The sequence below is a fragment of the Urocitellus parryii genome, chromosome X (genome assembly GCF_045843805.1).
Source record: "Urocitellus parryii isolate mUroPar1 chromosome X, mUroPar1.hap1, whole genome shotgun sequence".
Classification (NCBI taxonomy): Eukaryota; Metazoa; Chordata; class Mammalia; order Rodentia; family Sciuridae; genus Urocitellus; species Urocitellus parryii.
In genome coordinates this window covers 42,150,584-42,177,424 of record NC_135547.1, presented here as the reverse complement: position 1 = coordinate 42,177,424, position 26,841 = coordinate 42,150,584, and the positions used below count along the sequence as shown (strand labels likewise).

At 34.6% G+C, this 26,841-nt stretch overlaps 1 protein-coding gene and 1 non-coding gene across 3 annotated transcripts in view; one reads left to right on the top strand and one right to left on the bottom strand.

The window, feature by feature from the left end:
* Positions 1-26,841, top strand: part of Rnf128 (ring finger protein 128) — a 97,655-nt gene that overhangs the window by 50,151 nt on the left and 20,663 nt on the right. For both annotated transcript variants that reach the window (XM_026402652.2, XM_026402651.2), the window contains exon 2: positions 19,487-19,734. In XM_026402652.2, coding sequence (XP_026258437.1) covers positions 19,487-19,734 — 248 coding nt within the window. The remainder of the gene's footprint in view (positions 1-19,486; positions 19,735-26,841) is intronic.
* Trnam-cau (transfer RNA methionine (anticodon CAU)) lies at positions 7,524-7,596 on the bottom strand. The gene has a single exon. It is a non-coding gene; the product is annotated as a tRNA-Met (tRNA).

Here is a 26,841-nt window from a genome sequence, read left to right as displayed (position 1 = left end):
TCTCAAGTAATATGATTAAAGCCAACAAATTATCATTTGAAATTAAAGAAAGCTACAAGATTGCTCTATTTTCATTTCTGTCTATTGTACCAAAGGCAATTGTGTTCCATTTGCAATTGGTATATGTCATATTACAATGGGAGTATAGTGTCCTTGAGTCACACTGCTTAACTTGAATTCTAGCACTACCAAGTAAATAAATATATGATCTTGGTCAGGTTACTAACCGGTACTTCATTTATCTTGTTCATAAAAAGTGGCATAATAATATCTACTTTCCATGATGTTAGAAATAAAGCATTTGGCCTTTTGTGAGCAATTAGTCAACGTTAGTTCTCTTGAACTTTTTGCCTCTAATAGTTTTGCTACTAAACATAATAATTCCCCTTTGGCTATTATAGCTATTCACCACCACACTTTGAAATATGTAATAGTTTTATATGCAGAAGTAGAAAAGAACTGTGATATCCATATTGCTATTTTTTTCTCAGAAGTTCCTGAGAAATGTAGAGATAAATCACACAATCAAGAAATGGAAACAACTATCTTATCTTTCTTCTCTCCTGTGTATTTCCATTTTAAGCAATGGCAAAGCTTTAAAATTAAGATTTTATACTCCAACAATAGAAATGGCAGATGACCATGACCCTCTTGTTAGCATGGTAGTAGAGAAGTAACATAGAACTCAGATGAAGTTTAATATGAATCCCAACTGCATCATGTAATAGCTTTGTGACCCTTGCCAAATTAATCTCTTTAAAACTCAAGTCTTTTCCCAGATAGAATGGAGAATGATAATTGCATCTGCCTCATGGGGTTATGATGAGAGCTAAAATAGATAATATAGAGAAAGCACTTAGTACACATCCTGGTACATAGATGTTTTAGTCAGTTTTTCATCACTATGACCAAAAGATCTAATAAGAACAACTTATGGGAGGAAAAGTTTATTTTGACTCATTTGACTTATTTCAGAAGTTCAGTCCACAGACAGCCAACTCCATAGCTCTTGCCCAATATGTCAACCAAGAAGCATAGCTTTCCTTACCAGGGACAAAATACAAACTCCAAAGTCATACCCCTGTTACCTACCTCCTCCAGCCATACCCTACCCACCTACACTTACTACCCAGTTAATCCAATCAAGTGGATTAATCCACCAGTTAAGTTACAGCTCTCATAATTTGATCATTTCACCTCTGAATATTCTTGCATTGTTTCATATATGACCTTTTGAGGGATACCACATATTCAAACCATAACAGTAGAGAATAGCTTACCTTCCTCCTACCCTCATCTATAGACCAGTCTTGGCAATGCATATCATTGTAGTACTTCTGGAAGCCTCTAAAATGCTAAAGAAACCAGATATAACTTTATGGAATGCTTTATTTTCTGAACTTATTTATCTATAGAACAATTTTTATCTCCAAACACTTAGCATTTGAAATATAATTTAAGAAGTACTGACTACCATGCACTTGACAATTTCTTCCTTTTATATTTTGTTTTTTGTTTCATTTTGTTGTGTATTTAGGCTGGCCTCATATTTTAATAGTATCAAAGATTTGTCAGTGTCAGGGAGTGACTAAACCAATAGAGTTTCCTCAACTATGATAAGAACAGAATGTTTTCAACTGTGATGACAGACATTTAGTTATATTTCTTTGTACGTTTTATGTCAGGTTAATAAAACTTCAAAGCATAGATCTACAGTTGAGTTTTATTCTCTTTATTGACTTTCAGAGACAATTTAATGAAAAAAAAATAAAAACACAGGTGAGATAAGTTTGTGTTTGCTTTTATTATTAGTGTGTGGGCTGGAGTGCAGAAACTAGCTTTTATATTTCATACAGAAAGAAATGTAATATACTCAAGTAGTAGAATGTTCTTTTTTCCCTGGTACTATAAATTGAACCCAGGGGCCCTCTACCACAGAGCTACATCTCCAGCCCCTTCCTTCCTTCCTTCCTTCCTTCCTTCCTTCCTTCCTTCCTTCCTTCCTTTCTCTCTTTCTTTCTCTTTCTTTCTTTCTTTCTTTCTTTCTTTCTTTCTTTCTTTCTTTCTTTCTTTCTTTCATTTCATTTCATTTCATTTCATTTCATTTTAAAATAGAGTCTCCCAAAATTGCCCAGGCTGGCCTAGAACTTGTGATCTTACTGCCTTAATCTTCCAAGTTACTGGGATTATAGCTGATGCCACCACACCTGGCAATAATAATTCTTTCTTACTTTTTTTTTTTGGTACCTGAATGATACCAAAAGTTGTGAAGAAAGGCACACTAAGTTCTTATTTTCTCTATGGATACCTAATGTAATACTTACTAATTAGATTATGGTAACTTCTGCACCTATGGGCCAGGACAAAATGAATACCTTATCTCTCAACAGAATATTCTTTCTAACTTTAATAGTAAATGGAATTTTCAGTCTAATCTTCCTATTACAAACTATTTCTGAAGAGGATGCATACAAAATGAGATTCCAGAATTAACAAAAAGTTTCAACTCCCATTTATGACTAGTACTCTGCTAGATATTGTTAGGAGGAAAGGACTGAGCAAATAGGTAAAGAAAGATAATATAGTCCTCTCCTTCCAAAGAGCCTGCATTTTCAGTCTCTATTGTATTTTTTATAATAATGGCATTTTAGTGTGTGTTATGATTTGGATCTCAAATGTCCACCAGAAAGACCATCACTCAAGGCTTAGTCACCAGCCTATGTCATTATTCAGAGGTAAGAATGAATAGAAAAAAGTGAGGTCACTTGAAGGGAATTTTGGGACCTCAGCCCCTTCCTGTCTCTCTCTGCTTCATGGCCTACATGAGGTGAGAAGCCTCCCCTCCCACCACTCCCTGCCCTCATATTCTGCCTTGCCCCAGGCCTCAAAACAATGGGGCCAAACAGTCATGGACTAAACCCTCTGGAACCATAAGCCAATATGAATCATTCCTCCTTTTAAGTTTTTTATCACAGGTATTTTGTCACAGTGACACAAAGCACGCTAACACAAGTCTGGCACTCAAATAGCAATTCAGGTAGGATTCTCAAATCTACACAAAAATGGCACTGTATAGAGTTGGACAACATTTAAGGTACAGAGTGCATGTATCTTCTGTGCATTCTTATACTAGTTCTACCTGGGCTAAAAGGTTGAGAATAAAGGGGCAAATGGTGGAGGCCACGTCCCAGTTTCATTATAAGTCTAGATTATGACCTAATTCTGTGCCTGTATGTTTTTACCTTGATAGAGCAACAATTTATTCAGTGGAATTCTTCTTCCCAAGGCTTTACAATATAGGAAAACAGAAACTATGAATACAAGACAAAAACATCACCAAATTCCAAATATTCATTTAAGTTTTCTTTTCCTGAAATCCATAAGTCTTCCATTTACCTTATTTTTACTGCTCAACAAATAATATCTTTTTAATTATTTTAGTCTGTTGTATTTATCTTGTTAGTCAGCAGTTGCTTCATCTTGCACCATCAGATATTATTATCAGATTCTGAAGAGCTCTGGATATTGCAAAATTTATTATCCCAAGGGATTGAATATGTTGATGATGTAGAGTTTACTATCATTCCTTCAGAAAACATTAACAAGTAACAACAGCAAATGATGGATTTAGTTTCTAGGACCCTTACCACCACAAAACAAAACTACAATAGAAAAAATTAGCATAAGAAGGGTGTGGTCACATGCTTGTAACCCCCCAACTCAGGGAGGCTGAAGCAATTGGATCACAAGTTCTAGGCTAGCCTCAGCAACTTAGTGAGACCCCATCTCAAAATAAAAACTAAAACGTGCTGGGGATATAGCTCAATGGTAGAGCACCCCTGGGTTCATTTTTCAGTACTGCTAAAACAAAAGAAAGGTAGAGAATCTTAGCAAAAAAAATTGTAATGTATTTACAGAATATCCTATTATTAATTAAATGACATATATTCTATAACTTTTTACAATGGAGTGTCTTGTTATTTTCTTTTTTTTTTAGTAGCAACACAATTTAAAGTTTTATAGAGACTCAACCTGTTCCAGCTGCTCTTCCCCTAAGTGCCCAAATGCCATCAGTCTCCTAGAGAACCAGAATGACTCTGTTCTAATTTGAACTTAGAACTAAATCAGCATGTGTCCTAGCATCTGAACATAAATCTGAAACTGAGGTGGGTCAATTTAACAGATTCAGCACTGTGGCAGTAAGCATCACACTAAACAAGATCTATAGAGAAGGATGAGTATATAACGTTTTGTCTGTATATATCATATTTCCTTGCTGTAGTAGGACATATCCTGTCCAGATATGCCATCCTTCTATGTAGGGAGGAGGTGCACCTTGGACTCTGTTCATTACAATTATCTTTAAAGTATAAATTTGTTTTTCAGTTTGAATTAATTCAAATTATATGAAATCTAGCATACTATAGGTTTCTCCCCCCATCCTTGATTCTAAGATGTTGCATTTATGCCTTAAACCTCAGATAATATTGAACCCTATATATAGTATGTTTTTTCCTGTATATACATTACCCATGATAAAATTTAACTTATAAATTAGACATAGTAAGATATTAACAGCAATAACTAATAGTAAGAGAAAAATTATCACAATAATTATAATAAAAGTTATTTAAAATTTCTCATTTATTTCTGGGGTTTTCCATGTAATATTTTTGGACTGATGGTAGCTGAAACTGCAGAAAGTGAAACCATGGGTAAGATGGGGCTACTGTACTTAAAATTACATTCATCAAACATTTATTTGACAAATATTTTTATGTTACATTCCACTTACTCTGCTAGATGTTGTGGATACAGTGATGAAAGACACAGTCCTTAACCCGAAGAAGTTCAGAGGTTAGTGAAGACAAATAAACCAGATAACTGCAAGGGAAGCCTGTATTAGACAGTATAAAAGTGGAACAACTAAACCAGATGGGTCAAGAACTTATAAAAGGAGGTTGAATTTTATTCTGTAGATGGAATGGAACTTTTAAAGAGCCTTTAGCACAATAATAATATGAGTATTTTCCCCTCTGAAAAATTTCTCTGATGGCCACAAAGAGAATGAATTAGAGGGCTAAGACTAGTAACTTGGAGCCCAATAGAAGTTCATTAATGGACATTTAGGCAAGAGATATTAATGACAATAGAAATTTATTAGATCAGGAAAAGAATAAGATGTGACTTTCAAACATAGGTATGGCTAATTTTCAAATCTCTCTATGTGAAGTTCATTACTTTTGATAAACCAAAATAATTCTATTGTCAAGAGTTTTTCTATGCATGATAAAGGATTGGCATTGGTCTGGACAAAATAACTGGACAACCATCTTGAAATTCCATGACTATAAAATCAAACTATAATTAAACTTCAGTCCAATATTCCAATATATTTCTTTCTCTCTCTCTCTCTCTCTCTCTCTCTCTCTCTCTCTCTCTCTCTCTCTCTTTGTGGTGTTGGGGATTAAAACCGAGGGACTTGTGCATGCAAGGCAAGCAGTCTACCAACTGAGCAACTGAGCTATATTCCCAGCCCTTTAAAAGTTCTTGTTTTCTTTTGTGGTGCTGAGGATTAGAACCCAGGGCCTTGTGCATGCATCACCCTGATATTTCTCAAAGTATTGTCCACAGGCCACATGTAGCAAAGTAACTCACAGAACCTGTTAACCTATAAATTTCCATGCCCCACCCAAGACATATTGAAACAGAGAATAGATCCCAGGAAGCTCAATATTTTAACAAGTTTTCCAGGAAATTCTCATTCAAATTAAAGTTTGAGGATAATTAACCCAGCCCAAAAGTTCTTAAATTGTGATCTAAGAACTTCTGGGTCTCTGAGATTCTCTCAAGGGTCCATGATATTAAAACTACTTTTGTAATAATATTTGGCCATTATTTACTTTATTCACTATGTTGATATTTACATAGATGATGTAAAAGCAATGGTAACACTGCTGTCATCTTAAAACCAATTAATATGGGACACCAGACTATTAATTATAGTCTCTACCCCCATGCACTTATAGGGAAAAGAAAATGCCACTTTTACATAAGAATGTCCTTGATGAATCAGTAAGAATAGTTAATTTTATTAAATCTCTACCCTTTACAACTTACATATAGGTATATTTTTGTGTGATGAAATGGGAACTAGGCATAATGCACTTCCACAGCACACCAAAGTATGATATTTCTCAAGAAAAAGCACTTGTGTGACACAGTTGTCAGCTGAACTAGCTGCTTTCTTCAAACAACTTCTTTTAACTTGAAGACCTGCTGACAATAGCTATTCAGACTTATGTATTTGGAAGACCTTTTGTAAAAATGAAAAATGAACCTGTCATTTCAAGAAAAACAACTGACTGTGTTTGTTGTTCATTACATCAGTTTTCAAACAAAAATTAGAAAATTTTGAAAACTTTTACCCACCATGTGACTTGATAATTTCCTAATGCTTAGACTTTTCTGATGAGATCAATGGTGATATTAATAACCAATTTATTTTTTGATATCATATAGTCTAGAAATGAGTCACCACTTAGAAGATCTACATTACTCAGTGAACCAATATTTTCCAAATGACCAAGCATAATATTACAAAATTATGGATGAATAAAAGATCCATTCAGCCTACAAGTTAGACCAATAGGTTTTCATTTAACTAAGTAGAAAGAGTTCATTGATATGGCTTCAAATTCTACTTTGAACCTAATGTTTAGAGAAACCATTGAGTTTTAATGTAGTATCAAAGAATATTTACAGCTAATGAAAATTCTTTTAAGACACCACTTAACTTTCCAATTGTATATGTGAATAAAAATTTACTTCATATGCCTCAAATAAAATAACACAGTAGAACTAAAGCAAAGGCAGATATGAACATCCAGCCTTATTTACCTGTCTTCTATTATGTGTGATATTAAAAAGGATTGCCTGGCCACGGGTAGTGGCACATGCCTGTAATCTCAGCACCTTTGGGAGGCTGAGGCAGAAGGACTGCAAGTTCAAAGCCAGCCTCAGTAACTTAGAAAGGCAACTTGTTAGGCAAGGCAACTTAGTGAAATCCTGTCTCAAAATATAAAAAAATAAAAAGGGCTGGGGACGTGGCTCAGTGGTTGAGCACCACTGGGTTCAATCCCCCCATCTGCCCTGTCCCCCCCATAAAAAAACTGTCCAAATGACAATGCCACTCTTCTTTATTGTACTTTTTTGAAAATATATTAATTTTTAATAAAATTATGTTAATTATATTGGTGTGTGTCTATGATATTTTAATGAATTGATTAATATTTTTAAAATTGCACACTGTTAAATTCTAATCTTGTATCAATAGAAATAATCTACATAAGCAAACATTGAGGCCCTCAATAACTTTAAAGAGCATAAAGGGTTCCTGAGACCAGAAAATTGGAGAATTGCTGATCTAGCTCTTGGTTTCTTAATGATATACTAAACATAATCACTAGTGGATGTCAGAATAGTTCAGGTAACACTAGGTATTTTTTTTTTTTTTTTTTTTTTGGAGGTGCTGGGGATTGAACCCAGGGCCTTGTGCACATGAGGCAAGCACTCTACCAACTGAGCTATATCCCCAGCCCACACTAGGTATTTTTTATAAAAATTCTAAAAATTGCTAACCTGTAGCGTGACATGTCATGGACATGGTATTTTTTAAAACAAGGTATTTTTATAACAATTCTAATTTTATTACAATTCTAAAAATTGCTAACCTGTAAGTGTGATATGTCATGGACAAATTATTCATCTGTGACCATTTGAACACTATTTCCCTAGTGTGTTTGATTTTCCTGGGGACTCCATTTGCCAAAGATATTTTGTATATACTATTAGCAAGTCAGTCATCCATTCCCTGATGAAGTTTGTCTTCGAAGCCAGGCAGGGCATTGTGGTGCACACCTTAATCCCAGAGACTGGGAGGCTGAGGCAGGAGGATTGAAAGTTTGAGGACAACTTCAGCAATTTAGCAAGACCATGTTTCAAAATAAAAATAAATAAACAAATGAAAAGGGCTGGGGATGTAGCTCAATGGTAGAGTGCCCTGGGTTTAATCCTTTGTATCAGGGTGGGGGGGCCTACAACTGAAATATTTGGTAGTGCAGAGCAGAAATGCAATTTACTATACCTGATTATATGCTTGCATTTCTTTTATTGGCTTATAAAATGATAATGGTAAAATGTGATTTTGGTCATCTCCTCGCCACCACCCTTCCCCACAAAATACGATTTGTAGAAACACAAAATGTTTAGAACCATTGATTTAAAAAACATCTTACCAGTACTGTCTATTCTAAAACAGACTAGGTTTTAACTTTAAAGGCTAGTTAGAAACATAATGACATCTTAAAGGAGCATACAGTACTGATTTAGTCTTTCCTAGTGAGCCACAGACATACATTTCCAGATATTTTAAGGAAAAAAAAAGAAACCATTTTTATATTTGCTTCCTTGATGATGTATCTATTATTTTAATCAAGAGAACTTCTATGAAGCAGTAAATGTAAGGAACTTAAGTTTGCTTCATCTTGACTGGCAATAATCAAGAGAAAACAACAAAAAAATGCCACAAAACAGGACTTTCAAGAAGGAAAGACCAGTTTGGCTTAAATGTTTAGGTAATCCGTTTTCTGTTTCATAAAAACATCACTAGGGATTCTTGGCCTTTTGCGCTTTGGTATCCCTCTTTGAAATAGTTGGTCTTTCCCAATGTTCCAAAGAATTTGGGCTGTAGAGGGAAAAACAGCTTTTGAAAGCTACTGTGGACAAAAATGAATATTCAGAAGTCCACTTGAATTGGTTCCAGATTTTTCTAATGGAGGAAACATTTGTTATGTTGAAACTCTTCACACTCAGATCTTGTTCATTCTAGATATCAGTGAATTCCAAAGTGTTGACTTCATTATACTATCAGGATGTCTGGGCAAAACTGAATATGAACTTAGTTTTAGAATAACTACTTTGGCCTTCAGTTGCCCTTATTACTTGTAGCACTCATTGTGAATATTCTTTTCTAATATTAAAAGTAAAATATTGGTTGAAAGAGATACTAGCACTGCTTTCCTCATGTCCTTCTCTTTTGTGTGTGAATGTCAAGGGAAGTGTGTAAGTATGCTATTACCATGCTTGGAATATTTTATATCTTGTGAAGATTTTGACATGTTATCATTTAGTATATGGGGGAAAGACTCAGAAGTACAGAATGTACTGTATAGACTGTACTTAATAAATATTTGTCCAATGAATTTGTGCTTAAAATAAATAATTAAGACTAGATCAAAACTATAATATCATTAATGTTTTAGAAGAAATGAAAGGGGTTGACCACCAGCATTATCTTAGGTTAAAATTCTATACATTGTGATTGCTAGCTAGAAAATTCCCCCATAAAGCTTAGGATAGATACTTTTATTAATATTTTAATGGAATGATAGGGAAGATAGGGAAGAGGGGAGGGAGGGGAAGGTAGGGGGCAGGGGATTAGCAAGGATGAAAGTAATTAGCAAGGATGAAAATAAATGCCTATTACTATTTAGTAATAGTAACAATAGTTGCTACAGCCTATTTCATTAACTTTGATCCCAAGGTAGGGACCTATCAAACCTGGTTTTCATTGTTGAACATTTGAAATTGGAGTTTATATTTCTTCTGCTATTTATTTCTTTTTTTATTTAATTGATTTTATTTTTTAAAATACACAACAGCACAATGCATTACAATTCATATTACACATGTATACCACAATTTTTCATATCTTTGTATATAAAGTGTGTTTATGCCAATTTATGTCTTTATGCATGTACTTTGGGGTTTTTTTTGCATTACAATTCTTATTACACATATATACCACAATTTTTCATATCTCTGTTTATATATAAAGCAGGTTGACACACAATTCATGTCTTCATACATGTACTTTGGATAATGATGACCATCACATTCCACCATCCTTGCTAATCCCCTGCCCCCTCCCTTTTCCTCCCTCCCCTCTTCTCTATCTAGAATTCATCTATTCCTCCCATGCTCCCCCTCCCTACCCCACTATGAGTCAGCCTCCTTATATTAGAGAAAACATTCGGCATTTGTTGCTATTTATTTCTAATGTGTTCCTTCTAAAATACTTCAGATAGCCATGTGAACATGTAATAAAACTTAAGCCACCTCTTATTAATGACTTTGAATTAGGAAGCTTAAGGATTCCTTATAGAATTGGAATCTGTAACACTGCATACAAATGTAATCTCAAGAAAGTGTCATTTAAGTCATAATGGACCCACAAATTTATATTTAAGCAATTAGTATCCAGATTAGCTGTTCTTCAAAATTAAATTTTCATACAAAATAGTATAAATACACTGAATTGTAAAAAATAACAGCTTTTTCTGCTGTTCAACTCTGAAAATATATTTATTAGCTATAACACATTAACACTAATAAATAGTTTACTAGTTTATCTCTACAAATCAGAAAGACATTTAACTTATAATTTTTGTAGTGTGTCTTCATGAATTTCCCCAGTGGTACAGGAAATAAAATGGTGTAAATAGTCTCATAATCACCTTTGAAATAAAGTGCATATTTAGAGAGATGAAATCCTGAAATGAGAACTGTTCTATGACCATTGTTGTCCAGTTAGTGGTCAGTTTTCTTCATCAGACACTGTCAACAAATTTAAGATTTTTTATTTTCTTTAGAGATGGGTGCTATTTTTTAGAAAACTAGGATGAAATTAATAGTTGATTTGAAGATTCCATAAAGATAATAAAAATGTAATCGTGTTCTTTTGTCGGATTTGATTTCAGATACTTAGAAACCTAGTACAACCCTACCTCCTTCAGGCAGAAACTGCAGCTCAGTCTTCTGATTCCCTGAGTTCAGTGTTATTTTTGCTACAAATTGCTGCTTCCCTTTTCAGATTGTTAACAAGGTTTTCTTTGTGTATTATTATTATAAATAACATTGGGGTTCATTTTGACATATTTATACATGCTTAGAATATAATTTGCTCCGCTTCAGTCCTCAGTACTCCCTTTTTCTCTCCCCTCTTCTCCCCCCACTGACTCCATTCTCCTTCTTGTATTCTATTAGTCTTTCTTCCATTTATTTATTTTAATTGGTGCTTTATAGATATTCACAATGATGGAATTTCTACATATACGTAGCATAATTTGTTCAATTTCATTCCACAGTTCCCTTCCTTTACCTATCCCTCTGCCCCCTCAATCCTCTTCCTCTACTCCACTGATAACTCATCTATTTTCATGGGATCCGCTCCCCTGTTCTCCTTGTTTTGCTCTAACTTCCACATATGAGAGAAAACTTTTAACTTGTGACTTCTGAGACTGGTTTATTTCACTTAGTATGATGTTCTCCAGTTCCATCCATTTACCAACATCCATTCATCTGTTGATGGATACCTGGTTTTAAGTAAAGAGTATTACCAAGTTGAGGAATATCAGAACAATCATAAAGTAATGTGTTATTTCTACAAATATTGGACATTGAAGGAAAATAATTTTTTATGATGAAGGATATTTAACTAACCTAGTATCAGTTGGGAATGTGATTTGGAAATTATTTTTTTCTAGTACTACCATAATAGTTATGCAAAATTCATTTCACTAAGATCATATTTTTCCTAATGGTGATTGACTAATCTATACAATATATTTGCAAGTGCCTACAGGGCAGGGATTATATTTTATTCCTTTTTGTAGCACCACAGCATAGCAAAGTGCCTAGCATGTATGTTGATACTCTAATACTTTAGGATGTGGCTCAAGTGGTAGCGCGCTCACCTGGCATGTGCAGAGTGCTGGGTTCGATCCTCAGCACCACATACAAATAAAATAAAGATGTTGTGTCCACTGAAAACTAAAAAATAAATATTAAAAAATACTTTAATCAACTGGGTGTGGTGGGGCGTATCTGTAATCCCAGTGACTTGGGAGGCTGAGGCAGGAAGATTGCAAGTTCAAGAACAACATCAGCAAATTAGTGAGGTCCTAAGGACTTAGTGGGATCTTGTCTCAAAATTTAAAAAATAATAAATAAACAGATCTGGGGATGTGGCTCAATGGTTAATAAACAGAGGACCAAAAAAAAAAAACACTTAATGGATGAGGTTAGCATATTGTCTATATTCTGTATAGCTGGTCTGGTCTATAAGAAGGTTAATTGAACCTTAGTATTAATCTTAATCTGATTGGCACTGTTGTAATTTGAATGAGATGTTCCCCCAAAGCGCCTATGTTAATGCAGATGGTGAAATGATAAGATTATGAGAGTTATAACCTCATCAGTGGATTAATTGATGTGATGGAGAAATAATTGAATGGATTACTGAGTGGTAATTCTAGGCAGGTAGGATGTAGCTGAGAAGGTAGGTTACTGGGTACATGCCTTTGCGGGTTGTATTTTGTCCCTAGCTCCTTGGTCCCTCTCTCTGCTTCCTGGCAACCTGAGACAAGCAGTTTTCCTCTTCCAAATCCTTCTAGCATGATACTCTGCCTCACCTCAGGCCCAGATCAATGAATTTGGCCCACAATGGATTGAACCTCTGAAACTGTGATCCCCAAATAAACTTTCTTCCTCTAAGTTGTTCTGGTCACATATTTTGGTCACAATAACAAAAAGTTGACTAACACTGTTTAGTCAGTTGACAAAACTTGATACTTTTCAAAGGAGATAGTTGTTTCAGTGAAATTTTGCACTGAAAAGTAGATAACTTCTGAATTTGTACTAGAGTGTACAAATTAATACATCAGCCTTGATTTTGTGTGTGTGTGTGTGTGTGTGTGTGTGTGTGTTGCTGGGGATTGAACCCAGGGCCTTGTGCGTGTGAGGCAAGCACTCTACCAACTGAGCTATATCCCCAGCCCAGCCTTAATTTTAACAGTTAACTATAAGAATGTTTCGAGGAAGTAGCAATAATTTTATAGTCTGTGATAAAACTATTCATTTAGTATGTGGTTCTACCATGAGTGAGAGAATACAGATATGTAAAATTCTTCAACATAAATGACATAGATTTAATGATATAAGTTTGGTTAATTGGACTTATCTTCTTGAGGGTCTAGACTCCTCTCTTCAAAGAGGATCAGTTTTCATGAACAATGAAGAATTACTTTGATTTTCTTTCTAGGAAAGGAATATCAATATCTCACTCTTTCAAACAGGTAAAAGATTGTATTTTTGATCATCCCTTTGAAAAAAATGCCATTCTTTACATTTTCCAAATTTTGTTTAAAATGAAAAAGATCTTCTAGCCTTTCTGCTCATATTTTAAGTATCCCCCTCACTTTATTTTTCCTTATAATAAATGGCTAATTATCTGTACAGAATGTTTGTAATTCTTTTAAAAGTCACTAATAGGACTCAGGGTAGAGCTCAGTGGTGAAGTGCCTGCCCAGCATGCATGAGGTTCTAGTTCCATTCTTAACACCATGAAAAAAATCACTCCTAAAGTCATTAATTTTAATTCAAACCATTTGAAATAATCACTTGAAATAACAACCTATTTCCAATATTTCGTTGGCATAGAAAAACTTAATAACAAACCTCAGCAAGGCCTTCTTTTAGCAACAGAAACCAAACTATCAGAAAAAGTTTTTTTTTTCCTGTTCTACAAAAAGAAATCTATTCTTCTTTGTAGTTTCATGGCACCTATCTTATTTTGTGATTTTCAACAGTGTAGCAAGTAGAAAAACTTAACTTCAAATTGTACATAGACTGGCTTTAAAAGTAGCTGTGAAAAAAATTAAAAGAATAAGCAAAGTAAATTTGTTACAAGTTAAATTGAATTGTGTACATTATACATAAGTTTTGACTATAATGTCCAATGGTGAGCTGGAGCCAGCTTGCTGTCAGTTGTACTACTTCTTCCCAGCTCCACTTTCATGTGGCCATGGTGGAAGTATTTACACTACAGATTGTGGTGAACACTACAAATCAGGGCTTCCTGTAACCCTGAAAGCCAATTATTAAACTTTTACCACTCTATCCCTGAATGTATCTAATTGATTTTCATTTGGGGGGGCATACCAGGGATTGAACTCAGGAGCACTTGACCACAGAGCTACATCCCCAACCCTTATTTTTATTTTATTAGAGACAGGGTCTCACTGAGTTACTTAGTGCCTCTCCATTGCTGAGGCTGGCTTTGAACTCGCTATTCTCCTGCCTCAGCCTCCTGAGCCATTGAGATTACAGGTGTGTGCCACCACACCTGGCTTGATTTTCATTTTTTAAAATCAAATAATAACTTTAGGTTTCATTAAAAATACAGAACTAATGTAGAATAGAGGTGAAAAGCAGAAATACTAAAGCCAAACTGTTTGGGGTACAAATATCACTCCTGCATTGACTAGCTTGTATTATCCTAAACAATTTAGCCAATTTTATCTTTAATTGGGACAATAGTAATGTCTACCTTGTAGGGTTGATGTGATGATTAAATATGTTAAGGGCCTAGCTTATAGATAAATCTTATCTAACAACCTCAATTCTGCAGAACATAGCCAGGATTCAGGAAGTAAACAAAAATGTCTGAGCAACCAACATAAATGCCAGAGAGTACTTGCATTGGAAGCTCTCCCAAACTCTTTCTGAAAGCCTGGTTTACTTACTCTTTCTGCAGAACCAAGCTTGATTGTCTTTTCTGAGCCAACAGAAGATTAGAAACATAAGATTAGAGAGTAGTGCTGCTGCTAGAAGCAACAAGTTGAGTAAGAATCTTCCTCCTTCAAGAAACATTGATGAATGTGAGAATTTAAGAATAAGTGAGACCAGCGCTGGGGCTTGGGCTCAGTGGTACCACACTTGCCTGGCATGTGTGAGGCACTGGGTTCGATTCTCAGAACCACATCTAAATAAATAAATAAAATAAAAGCTCTATCGATGACTGAAAAAAAAATATATATATATATATATATTTAAAAAAAAGAATAAGTGAGACTGGCACATGCTTGTAACCCCAGTGGCTTGGGAGACTGAGGTAGGAGGATCAGCAGTTCAAAGCCAGCCTCAGCAACAGTGAGGTACTGAGCAACTCAGTGAGACCCTGTCTCCAAATAAAATACAAAATAGGGCTGGGGATGCGGTTCAGTGGTCGAGTGCCCATGAGTTCAATACCCAGTACTCACCCCCTCCAAAAAAAAGAATAAGTGAGACTGGGTGAACTCCAAGGTCCATTCGTGCTCCAAAAATGTATGAATTGGGTAAAAAACATAATAGTTTGGGAAAAAATAATACTACATTAAATAATGGCTCACAAACATGATCCAGTGTCAATAATAAAATGGGACCATATCAGATTACTTTTTAAGACATCTGTTCAAGAACTGGGGCTGGGGCTCTGTGGTAGGGCACTTGCCTGGCATCTGTGAGGCAGTGGGTTTGATCCTCAGCACCACATAAAAATAAATAAGTAAATAAATGTATTATGTCCACCTGTAACTAAAAAGAATTTAAAAAAAGATGTCTGTTCAAAATGGTTAATTATAGAATGTCATAGAATAAAAAACTAATCTATTACAAATGAAGATGAAATATTTCTGGGTACCATAGATGTACTAAACATTAATTTGTTTATCTATATATTTCATAGCAGTCCATTGGAGCTAGTATTCTATGCATTAGATGGATACAAAGGCACAGACCATAATCCCAATGATTTGGGAGGCTGAGGCAAGAAAACTGCAACTTGAGGCCAGTCTCAGCAATTTTTCATAGCCCTCAGCAACTTAGCAAGGTTCTGTTTCAAAATAAGTAAGTAAATAAATAAATAATTAAATAGGGCTGAGACTGTAGCTTAGTAGTATAGTGCCCTTGGATTCAATCCCCAGTACAAAAAAAAAAAAAATACACATTGAAAATCTAATGGATAACAAATTCCACCATTATGTAAAACTATACTATACCAATAAAAACATGGAAAGAAAATAAATAATGTGTCCTTTTGAGGTTGTGGAGCCTGAGGCAGGAGGAACAAGAGTTCAAAGCCAGCCTCAGCAACTTACTGAGGCCCCGAGCAACTCAGTGAGAACCTGTCTCTAAATAAAATATAAAAAATATCTGGGGATGTAGCTCAGTGGTTAAACACCTCTGGGTTCAATACCTGGTACCAAAAACAAAAATACAAAACAAAACAAAAAACAAATGATGGGAACAACAAGGAAACATTACTTTCTCAGTCAGAACTTGGAAAGACTATTTAGGGCAACATTTAAACTGGGATTTGGGTAATACATAGACAAGCAGAAAAGGAGAGAATGTCAGAACAGTCATAGGGCATTTTAGGCTGAGGGAGCAGAAAGAAGAGTTATAAAAATTGAATGAAAATATACACTCCCATGAAGCTGAAGCTGAATATTCATGAGGTGGGGATGTAATAAAAATATATCAAACTGGGGCACAGTGGTGCACACCTGTAATCCCAGTAGCTCTGGAGGCTGAGGCAGGAGGATCTCGAGTTCAAAGCCATACTCAGCAAAAGCAAGACACTAAGCAACTTAGTGAGACCCTGTCTCTAAATAAAATACAAACTAGGGCTGGGGATGGGGCTCAATGGTTGAGTGCCCCTGACTTCAATCCCTGGAACCCTCCTCCTAAAAATATCAAACTGGAAAAGTCAGTTGAGACCAGATCACATAAGGTTTTACATACTATGCCAAGGAGTCAGACTTTAGCCAGTAACAAATAATCACTGAAAACTTCTGAGCAGGAAGGGAAGAGACATAATCCAAACTAACAATGGCAAAAAAAAGGAAGGTAAACTCTGATAAAACTTTAAGAGCAGAGGGATGCTGAATATAGCACAACCAGTTAGGAGGTTACTGAAATAGTTTAGGCAAGGAAATTATGAAGACCTACATAAAGGCAGCAGAAATGAAAAGAAGGATCTGATCATGGGAGACAAAAAGGAAGTTAGTAGGATGTACAGGACTAACTAGGTGAGCAGTACACATTCAAACATGATTCTATGGTTTAAACTAGGTTGCCAGAAAGGTTGAGATGCCATTAGTTATGATTGGAACACTGGAGGGGGAGACATTTTCAGATAACTGTAAGAGTATGGAAAAGAGAAGGTATATCCTAATGCTTAGAAATAAATCTTTTATATGATTAGAAAGTGAATTCAGTAGATTTTTTATTGTTGGATTATATATAGCCTGTATGAATATGGATTGTGAGGACTGAAATACAGCATTGTTCCTGATATGTAGACAATGTACATTTCTTGAGTATCTTTGTTTTTTAATCTCCAACTGACCACAATAGCCAGTATGTTCCTGAGCATCCACCCCTGCCACCCACCTCATATCTTCTAAAAGAATAAAAACTTATTTCTGTTAGTCAAAAAAGCTTTATTAGAAGGCCCAATCAGGAAATCTTTAAAATTATAATACACTCCAAACTCTTATTCTGCAGGTTACAATATCAGAAATAAATGCTAGATTATATAAATAATAAAAAAGTATAACCAGTCATTTTATTGAGACATGGCTTATAGAGAAAAGGTAAATAATGTTTGTGCTTTTAGAGTCCTACTTAGAAATGTAAAGTCCCCAAATAAATGACAAAAAGAGTCACTTACTCGCAAAACTACCAATTCTCCATATACATAAAGAATTTTTTGGTCATATATTCACATTGGAAGATACACCAGAAGGTTTCTACATTTCAGACTCCTCCACTCCCAGTTACTTTTGAAATTTTCTCCCATGTAAGTGAGAATGGAGTGAGTCATTAAACTCTATCAAACTGACTGATCACATATTGGTCAGTAGAATTATTTTTTTAATTTTTATTTGTTTTAATTAGTTACATATGACAGTACAATGACCTTTACATATCATACATTTGAATCAGATGGGATACAATTTCTCATTTTTCTGAGTATACAGGTTGCAGAATCACATTGGTCATACAGTCACGTATATACACACAGCAATAATAATGTCTATTTCATTCTACTGTCCTTCCTTTCCCCCCTTCCCCTCCCCTCCCCTCCCATCACTTCTCTCTACCTAATCTAGGGTAATGCTATTCTTTTTTATATTTTTCTCACATCTTCATACATGTATTTTATATAACGATGAGGGTCTCCTTCCACCATCCATGGTCAGTAGAATTATGAAATGGCTTTCATATACAAAAAAGAATAGTCTTTTGAAAATTTAAGATCTGTAATGAATGATACTCTTTGAATATGTTTTTTTGAATTTAATAACTTCAAACAAGGAGAGGATCCTAGTGTGTAGTGTGAGGTATTTCTGTTTGGCCTGATCTTTTGAAGTCTTTGGCTATTGGACCTATAAATTTAAGGGATTATTTTGGGGGGGGCAGGATTCTAAAATTCACATTGTCTTTTAGGGTTTGTACTCTTAATTTGATCATTGAATGTGTGAATATTATTATAATATTGAAATTATATGTTTAAACTTTTGTCTAAAGATCCTTTTAGATTCTTGTTTTTGTGTGGTTGTTTATTCCAGATTGGAGTTTGATTATTAACCTTAATTAGTGCCTTAAGCTGACATCAGTGGGAGGTTTCACTGGTCGGTAATACCTTAACATTCAAAGAACTCTTCTTTTGCTTAAGATTATTGTTCTAAGATCATATAAACTAGAAGGAATATAAACCTTGAAAAATATTGGAATGGCTGAGCAATCTGACATTCTTGGGATATAGGAAAAAACCACTTGTCTTTTTTCCAGAAAAAAAAAACATATATTTGGGATTAGAAAGGGCATTTTTACAGAAATTATCATTAGTAATAAATTTAATTTAACTTCATATGTCCTTAATTAGCCTGAATAGAAACATTTCCATCAGTTCTATGTGTAATCTTCATTGCTAACCAGATCACGTCAATGTAAAACCTTAAACATCTTGGACAAATTTTATATTGCTGTTGAGGATATAGAAAAATGACACATCATCGACATAAATAGGTTGTACATTTTGGTTTACATACATTATGTGTCTCACATTACTATCCTGACATATATGTACTAGTGAATACATATGATAATCTTTCACCCTGTAAGTTGAGAGATGCATAGCTGAATATTTTTATATTTCCCAAATCTCAAATTCTCTGGGAGAATTTCTATGAGCTAGGGGTCTATTTGTCATTAAAGAAATCTTCATATAAATTGCAAATTGGTCCCAAAAGACAATACTCTTAAATTATGGGTAATTAATCTGAGGAGAGGGGAGCTACCTGCTATATACAATAGCTTCCTTACTAAACTGTGAGGACCTTAGAATCAGTATCCAAGCCTCATGAATGTTTATATCCCCTACAACTTTTATGTATATAGTAGTTGATTGATAAATGTTAATTGAATGAATAAGTAAACTTCTTTTGTCTCATTGTGTCTCATTTTAAATCATTTTAGCAGTTGGATTTTGTATTAAGAGTGTCAAACTAAAACTGAATTTCTTTTCTTTTACTTACAGGTGCAGGAGACATTGTTGCAATCATGATTGGCAATCTGAAAGGAACAAAAATTCTACAGTCTATTCAAAAAGGCATACAAGTAACAATGGTCATTGAAGTAGGAAAAAAACATGGCCCTTGGGTGAATCACTATTCAATTTTCTTTGTTTCTGTGTCCTTTTTTATCATTACCGCAGCAACTGTGGGCTATTTTATCTTTTATTCTGCTCGAAGATTACGGAATGCAAGAGCTCAAAGCAGGAAGCAGGTTTGTAATGCTCCTCTCTTCCCGTTTGCATTTTAATATATTTCCCTTGCTACACAAAGATCTCTATATATATGTTTTATAAAATATAGTAGTTTAAAATTTATGTCAGCCTCCATCTTCATTTATTTTTTTAATTTGTCAAGGAATTTAATCCTGCCTGATTAAGTCTTTAACACCTCATTAAGGAAGCAGCCAGAATTTAATTATAAATGAGTGTAAATACATGTTCTTTTAAATAATTTTTTTATTATAACAGCCTTCATATTCAATAAAGAAAATTTAGACACTTGAAGGTAAAAAGGAAAAATCCTTCCCAAAATCCAACATATCAAAATATCTGTAATCTCTGCCCAAAGATAACCACTGTTATTTTACATATGTGCCTTTGCATGTGACAGTGAGGCTGAAGAAAGACACTAGGCTGGCTTTCATGAGAAGGCAGGTTTAAAGATCTAGTTGTGTTCCAAACCATGACATATTCATAATATCTAGCATAGTGTAACATTATTACATAAAAGGTACAAAATATAGAAACAGTAGAGCCAAAATACCAAAGTATTATGGAACAAGGAAGTGCCCATGATTCTGTGGTTTTGATCCTGGCACCTATAAATTATTTCTTATCCCCCTAATATCCTCATTCTGTGCTTATTCATACAGCCTTATTCAGATGTATGCATGACCACTCCCAAGCATACATCTTCAGTTCCCTTGGCCATACTCTCTGTTACATAGTCTTCTCTTTGGTCTTCATGAGGGATTGGTTCCAGGACCTTCAGATGGATACCAAAATCTGCATATAGGCAATCCATTACGTTATATAAAATGGTGTAGTATTTGTAGAGAACCTGTATATATCCTTCCATTATACTTTAAATCATCTCTAATACAATGTAAGCGCTATGTAAATAGTTGTTGTATTGTATTTTGTAAGAAATAGTGGCAAGAAAACATCTGTACATGTTCATTAGAGACACAATTTTTTATTCTGATTATTTTCAATCCAAGCTTGGTTGATTCAAGCATGCAGAACTCATGGTTATAGAGGGCTGTCTGTACTTGCCAGCAAAATCCAACCCTTCTTAAATCCTACTTGCCACCTACACTGTCTGCACCTTGCATAGCTAAAGTAGCAGAAAAACATTTACAGCTATACTGACTGATCTGACTTCAAATTTATGACCTTTAATGCTGACCATTAATCATATTATATTTTTCTTAACCATTTACTCTCCTACTTTCCTCGGCAAGTAATCTTACTTTTTTCTTTCTCCTTAAGCATCCAACAACTTTATTCTCACTGTTCCATTGATAAAAATTGAAGCAATCAAAAAATAAGTTCCAGGCTGGGGTTGTGGCTCAGCAGTAGAGCACTTGCCTAGCATGTGTGAGGCACTGGGTTTGATCCTTAGCAATACATAAAAATAAATTAATTAAATAAAGGTATTGTGTCCAACTACAACTAAAAATATATATTTTTTAAAAAAGTACTTCCACATCTACCCATCTAAGTGCATTTAAGTCTTTGTCCTATTGCTTTGCTCTATCTTCTGTTACTGTGGATGAATTGTTCCCTTGAAAAGGTCCACTTTCCCTCTGCACAAGATCCTTTTAGTCTTTTGTATACTAAAGAACATTACTCCACCAGTTGTTCTGTGTCACTGTCCTACCACTAACAGAGTTTCCTCTGGATCTTTCCCATCAACACAAAAACATACTATTGTGTTCCTATTTTCAAAAGAATTTTTTCTTGATCCCAGACCAGAAACCTTGGGTTATTTTTACTTCTTTTTTTCTCACTTCCCACATAATCTCCATTGGTTCCACCTCCATTGTATATCCAGAATCCAATTATATCTTACACTTGCTCTGGTCCATACCACCATCATTACTTACTCCTCTTCCCTTCAGATATTCTCAACACAATGGCAGAATGGTATGCTACTTCTCCAGAATGTTTGATGGCCTTTCAGATGCTCTTTCAGTAGATTGAACAGAATACAGTTTTATATGTACTGAGAAGTTTCTCCAAAGGCAGTGAATTTCTGTCCACTTCAAGCACTCTTTCTGAAAAGCAAAGAGCAACCAAGGGTGGGAGGATCAATGAGGATTTCTAATAGGAAGAATGTTGAGTCTAAGAACAGATGAGAAATTGAAAATTAATTTAAAAAAACTTCATAAAGATTAGATATTATATATGGGTTTTTTTAAAGTGATGATTATCTCAGTGTTTAAAGTTATTTGACTTCTGTCCCTCTCAGAGAAGTCACTTATCACATTGGTGGCAGGTTCAGCCTGTTACTAGCTATGGTCAAAAGGATGTTTCAAATTCCTTTGCTAGGCTACTTAATAGCTTCACATTGAGTTAATATTTCACATTTGTATGTTATACTGTTTTTATCTCTGAAGTGGGAAAGAAATTGCTATCCTGTATGACTAACTATTCAACAGTAACAATAACAAGAGGGTTTGGTTTCTCTATGTTTACTGTAGGTTATGTGTTTTGGTACTGTAACTGCTATTATATTGAATCAGTCAGCAAGTAATAAGTTTATAAAAAATCTTTGGTGTTGCACAAGCTTCATTGAACATGTAGCCCTGACCTCATCATTCATTTAAGAAATTTTCATAGTTTGTAATGTATTTATGAAAAATTAACCTCTGTAGGCTTGGTCAAGAATAGCATTGAAACTTCTATTATAGAAGGCTTTTGAAAGGGCATCTTTTACTACTTAATGGACTGTATCAATTTATCATTTGTGGACAAAAGAATTAAATATATGGCTGATTATTCTTTCACTTATAAATATTTGAAAGTTCTACATTATCATTTATATATTTAATTTTCATGACCCCTGATTTATTTTTAAAGACAGAGCTTGATATACATGATGGTTACAACTATCACTTAACATTTAACTCCATTATCTACATTTACTGTTAGAAATGGTGATGAAGTGAGTTATGGAAACTTGCATTAGAATATTAGGAAAAATAACGTATTCAGGAATCTCTTCCTTCTAAATATTATGATACATGATATATAATTTCAGGGAAACTGATAATTGTATAACCATAAGTTTTGATGACTAAGTGCTCAAATAAGTCCCCAGAGGTAATGACTTGACATGTCATAGAAAATGTGTCTCCAGCTAACATGGAACTTAGAAATGACAGAATCATTGCTACTAGTGACAACAGTTGTCCATATTAATATTTGGTATATGAACAAAGGCCAATTATTCTAGGAAGGTTTAATAAACACTTCTCTGATACTTCCTGATTTATTTTGTAGCTAAACCAAACTGTATCATAACTATGCTGTGATATGCTATAATACTGGTATTGATGGTAAGATTCAACTACCTTATATAAATCAATCATGTGGTAATCAAATGGATTAATTAATTGAACTAAAACCTCCTCAGGATGTGATACCAATGGAGAGTGAGTAGCCGAAGGAAGAATTGGAACGACTTAGTTTCTTATATTATTAAATAGCTCTGCACAAGTTTATCACAAATTTCAAGTGGCCATAGATCATGGGAGTAAATGGATAACTAAATTAGTACAACAATATAAAGATATTTGTGATGGTCTTATGGACTGGAGAAATTGTACCTTTGGGAGTTGTTTCTACCACTTGAATGCTTCTACAAGTATTAGGTTTATATAATGTTGTTCAATCTATATACATATATATTATACAAATACCATACTATATAAATATAATACTGTACTATAATAATAGAAGTATAACATGTATATATAAATAGTGTATATGTAAGAAATATTTATATATAAATATATTTATATATAATGTATGTATACTATTGCACATAGAAATGCTAATTATAGTAAATAAATGTTATATAAAATATAGTATTTATATAAATACTATATTGACACTGCACTGATTGCTTTGTAGATTGCGAAAAAAGAGATAACAGCAGAACTATCTGCTTACTCCTTGCATGTCCCCAAGGTAGCCTTGATTGGATCTTAGCCATGGGAATGTGGCCCTCAAAGTGATCCGTATGATAGTGATTGATGATAATGTTATATACACCTGAGGCAGTGGACCATGTTGTACCAGTTTGTCAAGTTTGCTTTGTACAACAATTCATTCTGATGTTATGCACATTTCAGTGTTGGGGACCTGAGTTTCAAGTAACATGGATGGTTGCTAATAAGAAACCCATAGTAACCAGCCCCCAAATCCAAATCTCTCATCCTGATACTCAAACTGTTTGTTTGGGCCACCCATGTCCATATAGTTTGGTATAAGAGAATAACACTGCTATTATTCATCTAGATGAGGATGGACTAGGATACATTCATATCTTGAAAATTATTCTTGAACTTTAAGCATTATTAAAAATTATCTGAAATATTACCAATTACATTTAGTTTTCTCTATTCCAGTAGTACATGAAATTAACTGGGAGATTCATCAGATATCTGCATACTATACTATTCTCAACATATACAAATATGTGGTTGGTGTGTTTGCATGTATGTATCTGTTCCTGCCTAAATTTGAGAATTTTTCAGGGCCTTTTACAAGACCATGAGAATTGTGGCTCTTATACAGAGCAGGTTAAATAAACACTTGTCTAAGTGAGGTCTAGTTTTACAGTCTTTTTTCTGACTTTCTCATCAATCAGAAGGAGACTAAAAATGGGTCCCAATTTTTATAGATTTACTTATTTAATTCTTCATTTTTATATCACTATTACTTTTTTGAGACTTCTTTCTCACTAGGTTACTGTGTTAGTCCTCTTTCTGTCACTGTGAGAAAATACCTCAGATAAATATCTTAAAGGAAGAGAGGTCAATTTTGGCCCATGGTTTCAGAAGTTTCAATATATGGTCATTTGGCCCCTGTCACTTTGGGGCTTGTAGCAAGGTAGAAAGAACATCATGGCATGAAACATGTGGTGAAGCAGAGCTATTCACTCTTGACCAGGAAGCCAAGAAAAAGGGAAGAGGTTGACATCCTAATATTTTCTTCAAGGACACACCCTCAATGATCTAACTTCCTTCACTAGGCTTCACCTCCATAGGCTGGCAACCAAACCTTTACCACATGATTCTTTGAGGGACACTTAAGATTCAAACCAGAACAGTTACCATGGTTGGTCTTAAAGTTCTTGGGTAAAGTGATCCTACTGCCTCAGCCTCCAGAGGGCTGGGTCTACAGGCTCACCCTACCATGCCTGGCTTATATCACTAATTCCCCACCCCACCCCCTGCAGCTTTATTGCAGTATAATTAACAAAGGAAAATTGTATCTTTTCAAGGTATACAAAATGATAATTTGACATACATTATATACTGTGAAGTCATTACCACAATCAAATTGACACATTCATCACCACACAGTTATACATAATTTCGTGTGTGTGTGTGTGTGTGTGTGTGTGTTGTGAGGACACTTAAGATATACTCTTAGCAAATTTCAAGTAAAACATCATATCCCCAGAACTTAATTGTCTTCATAAAATGTTGAATTCATAGAAGCAGAGAACAGAATGGTAGTTTTCAGAGGCTGAGGGTGGGGAAAAAGGGATTGTCAAGGACTAAGTTTGGTCAAAGTGTATCAGCTTGCAATTATATTGGAAATTCTAAAGGTGTTGATTGTCTCTCTTCATAAAAGGCTATAATCTGAGAAATAACCTATTTACTGAGTCAAATTCTCCCTTTCTCCCCAACTTTTCCTCACAGTGCATTTCTGTACACTGCTCATGGTGCTTATCTTTATGGGAATGGTCTATACTCCTATGTATCTCTCTCTGAGGTTCCACAGATTTGTGGGAAGCTGTTTAATAGCCTGCACCTCCTCTTTCCTGTATGAATACTTTTATTCAAGTATTATACATAGGTTTTCTTGTACAGAACAAATTTCTTTAATTTTTCATATAAACCAACTACCACATAGCTTAGACCTCAAGTTTATTCTCAAGAATATATCTGAGGAATTCAGGTGCAGTAGTACACACCTATAATCTCAGTGACTCCCAAAGCTGAGGCAGGAGGATTACAAATTTGAGGGCAACCTCAGCAACTTAGTGAGAACCTAAGCAACTTAGAGAGACCTTGTTTCAATAAATAAAAAAGGATTGGAGATGTAGGTCAGTAGTAGAGTACCCCTGGGTTTCATTTCCAGCACCTTTGGAGGAAAAAAAGAGGAAAAGAATCTTCTTACTATAATTCTTGATTTTAAATAGCTTGCTTTACAAACTCTGAGCCAAATTTATGAAAATGTTTATTTTTAAAATGAGGTGATTTACGTGCAGGAAAATCTAGTTTGCTTGTATTTACCCTCTTTTCTTGCTTTTGCATAGCCTGCCTCTATAAAATAATTAGGTTTGCCTGCATAACTAATGTTATTCATGAGAATTTCAATTAAGCCGAAAGCTAAATGCCCTGTGACCAATCAGGCTGGCAAATCACCAGACTAAAGCATATATTTTACCTAATTGGATATAAATACACAAATGAACTAAGTAGAATACCTTTGCATTTACTACAATTTTAAAATTTAACATTATAATAAAGAATAAGAATTGGTCTCATTTTTCATTTTCAGCCCCACTGAATTTCCACTCATAAGCAAAAGCAAAACAAAATGAAAACAATACACACACACACACACACACACACACACACACAAAATGGGTAGAGCCATCAAAGCTTTTGACTAGTCAGAGTAGTCACATTAAGCTTCTGTTAGGAAAATTGGCCAACAACCAGCTTAGTTTTCAACTCAACTGCCAAATCTTCTGACACCAGGTATTTTTTAAGATTGAGAAGTAGGAGAGAGGCTGTTGGTATAATATACTTATTTTAAAATTTTTCAGAATTATAGTGAGCAGCCAATTTAGAAAGAATTTTAAGATTGGGTAATAGCTAACTTTGAGGGTTTTTTCCCTCCTATTTCTCTCATTTATCTTCTCAAGGAATGTGAAGCCTTTTAAAGGCTTCTTTGCTGTTGCACAATGGAAGCAGTGTGCTATAGTGGAGAGATCATGGGTTTTAAAGCCAGATAGAACCTGTGCTTGAATTGAATCACAGCTCTGCAACTAACCAGCTGCCTGGACTTTA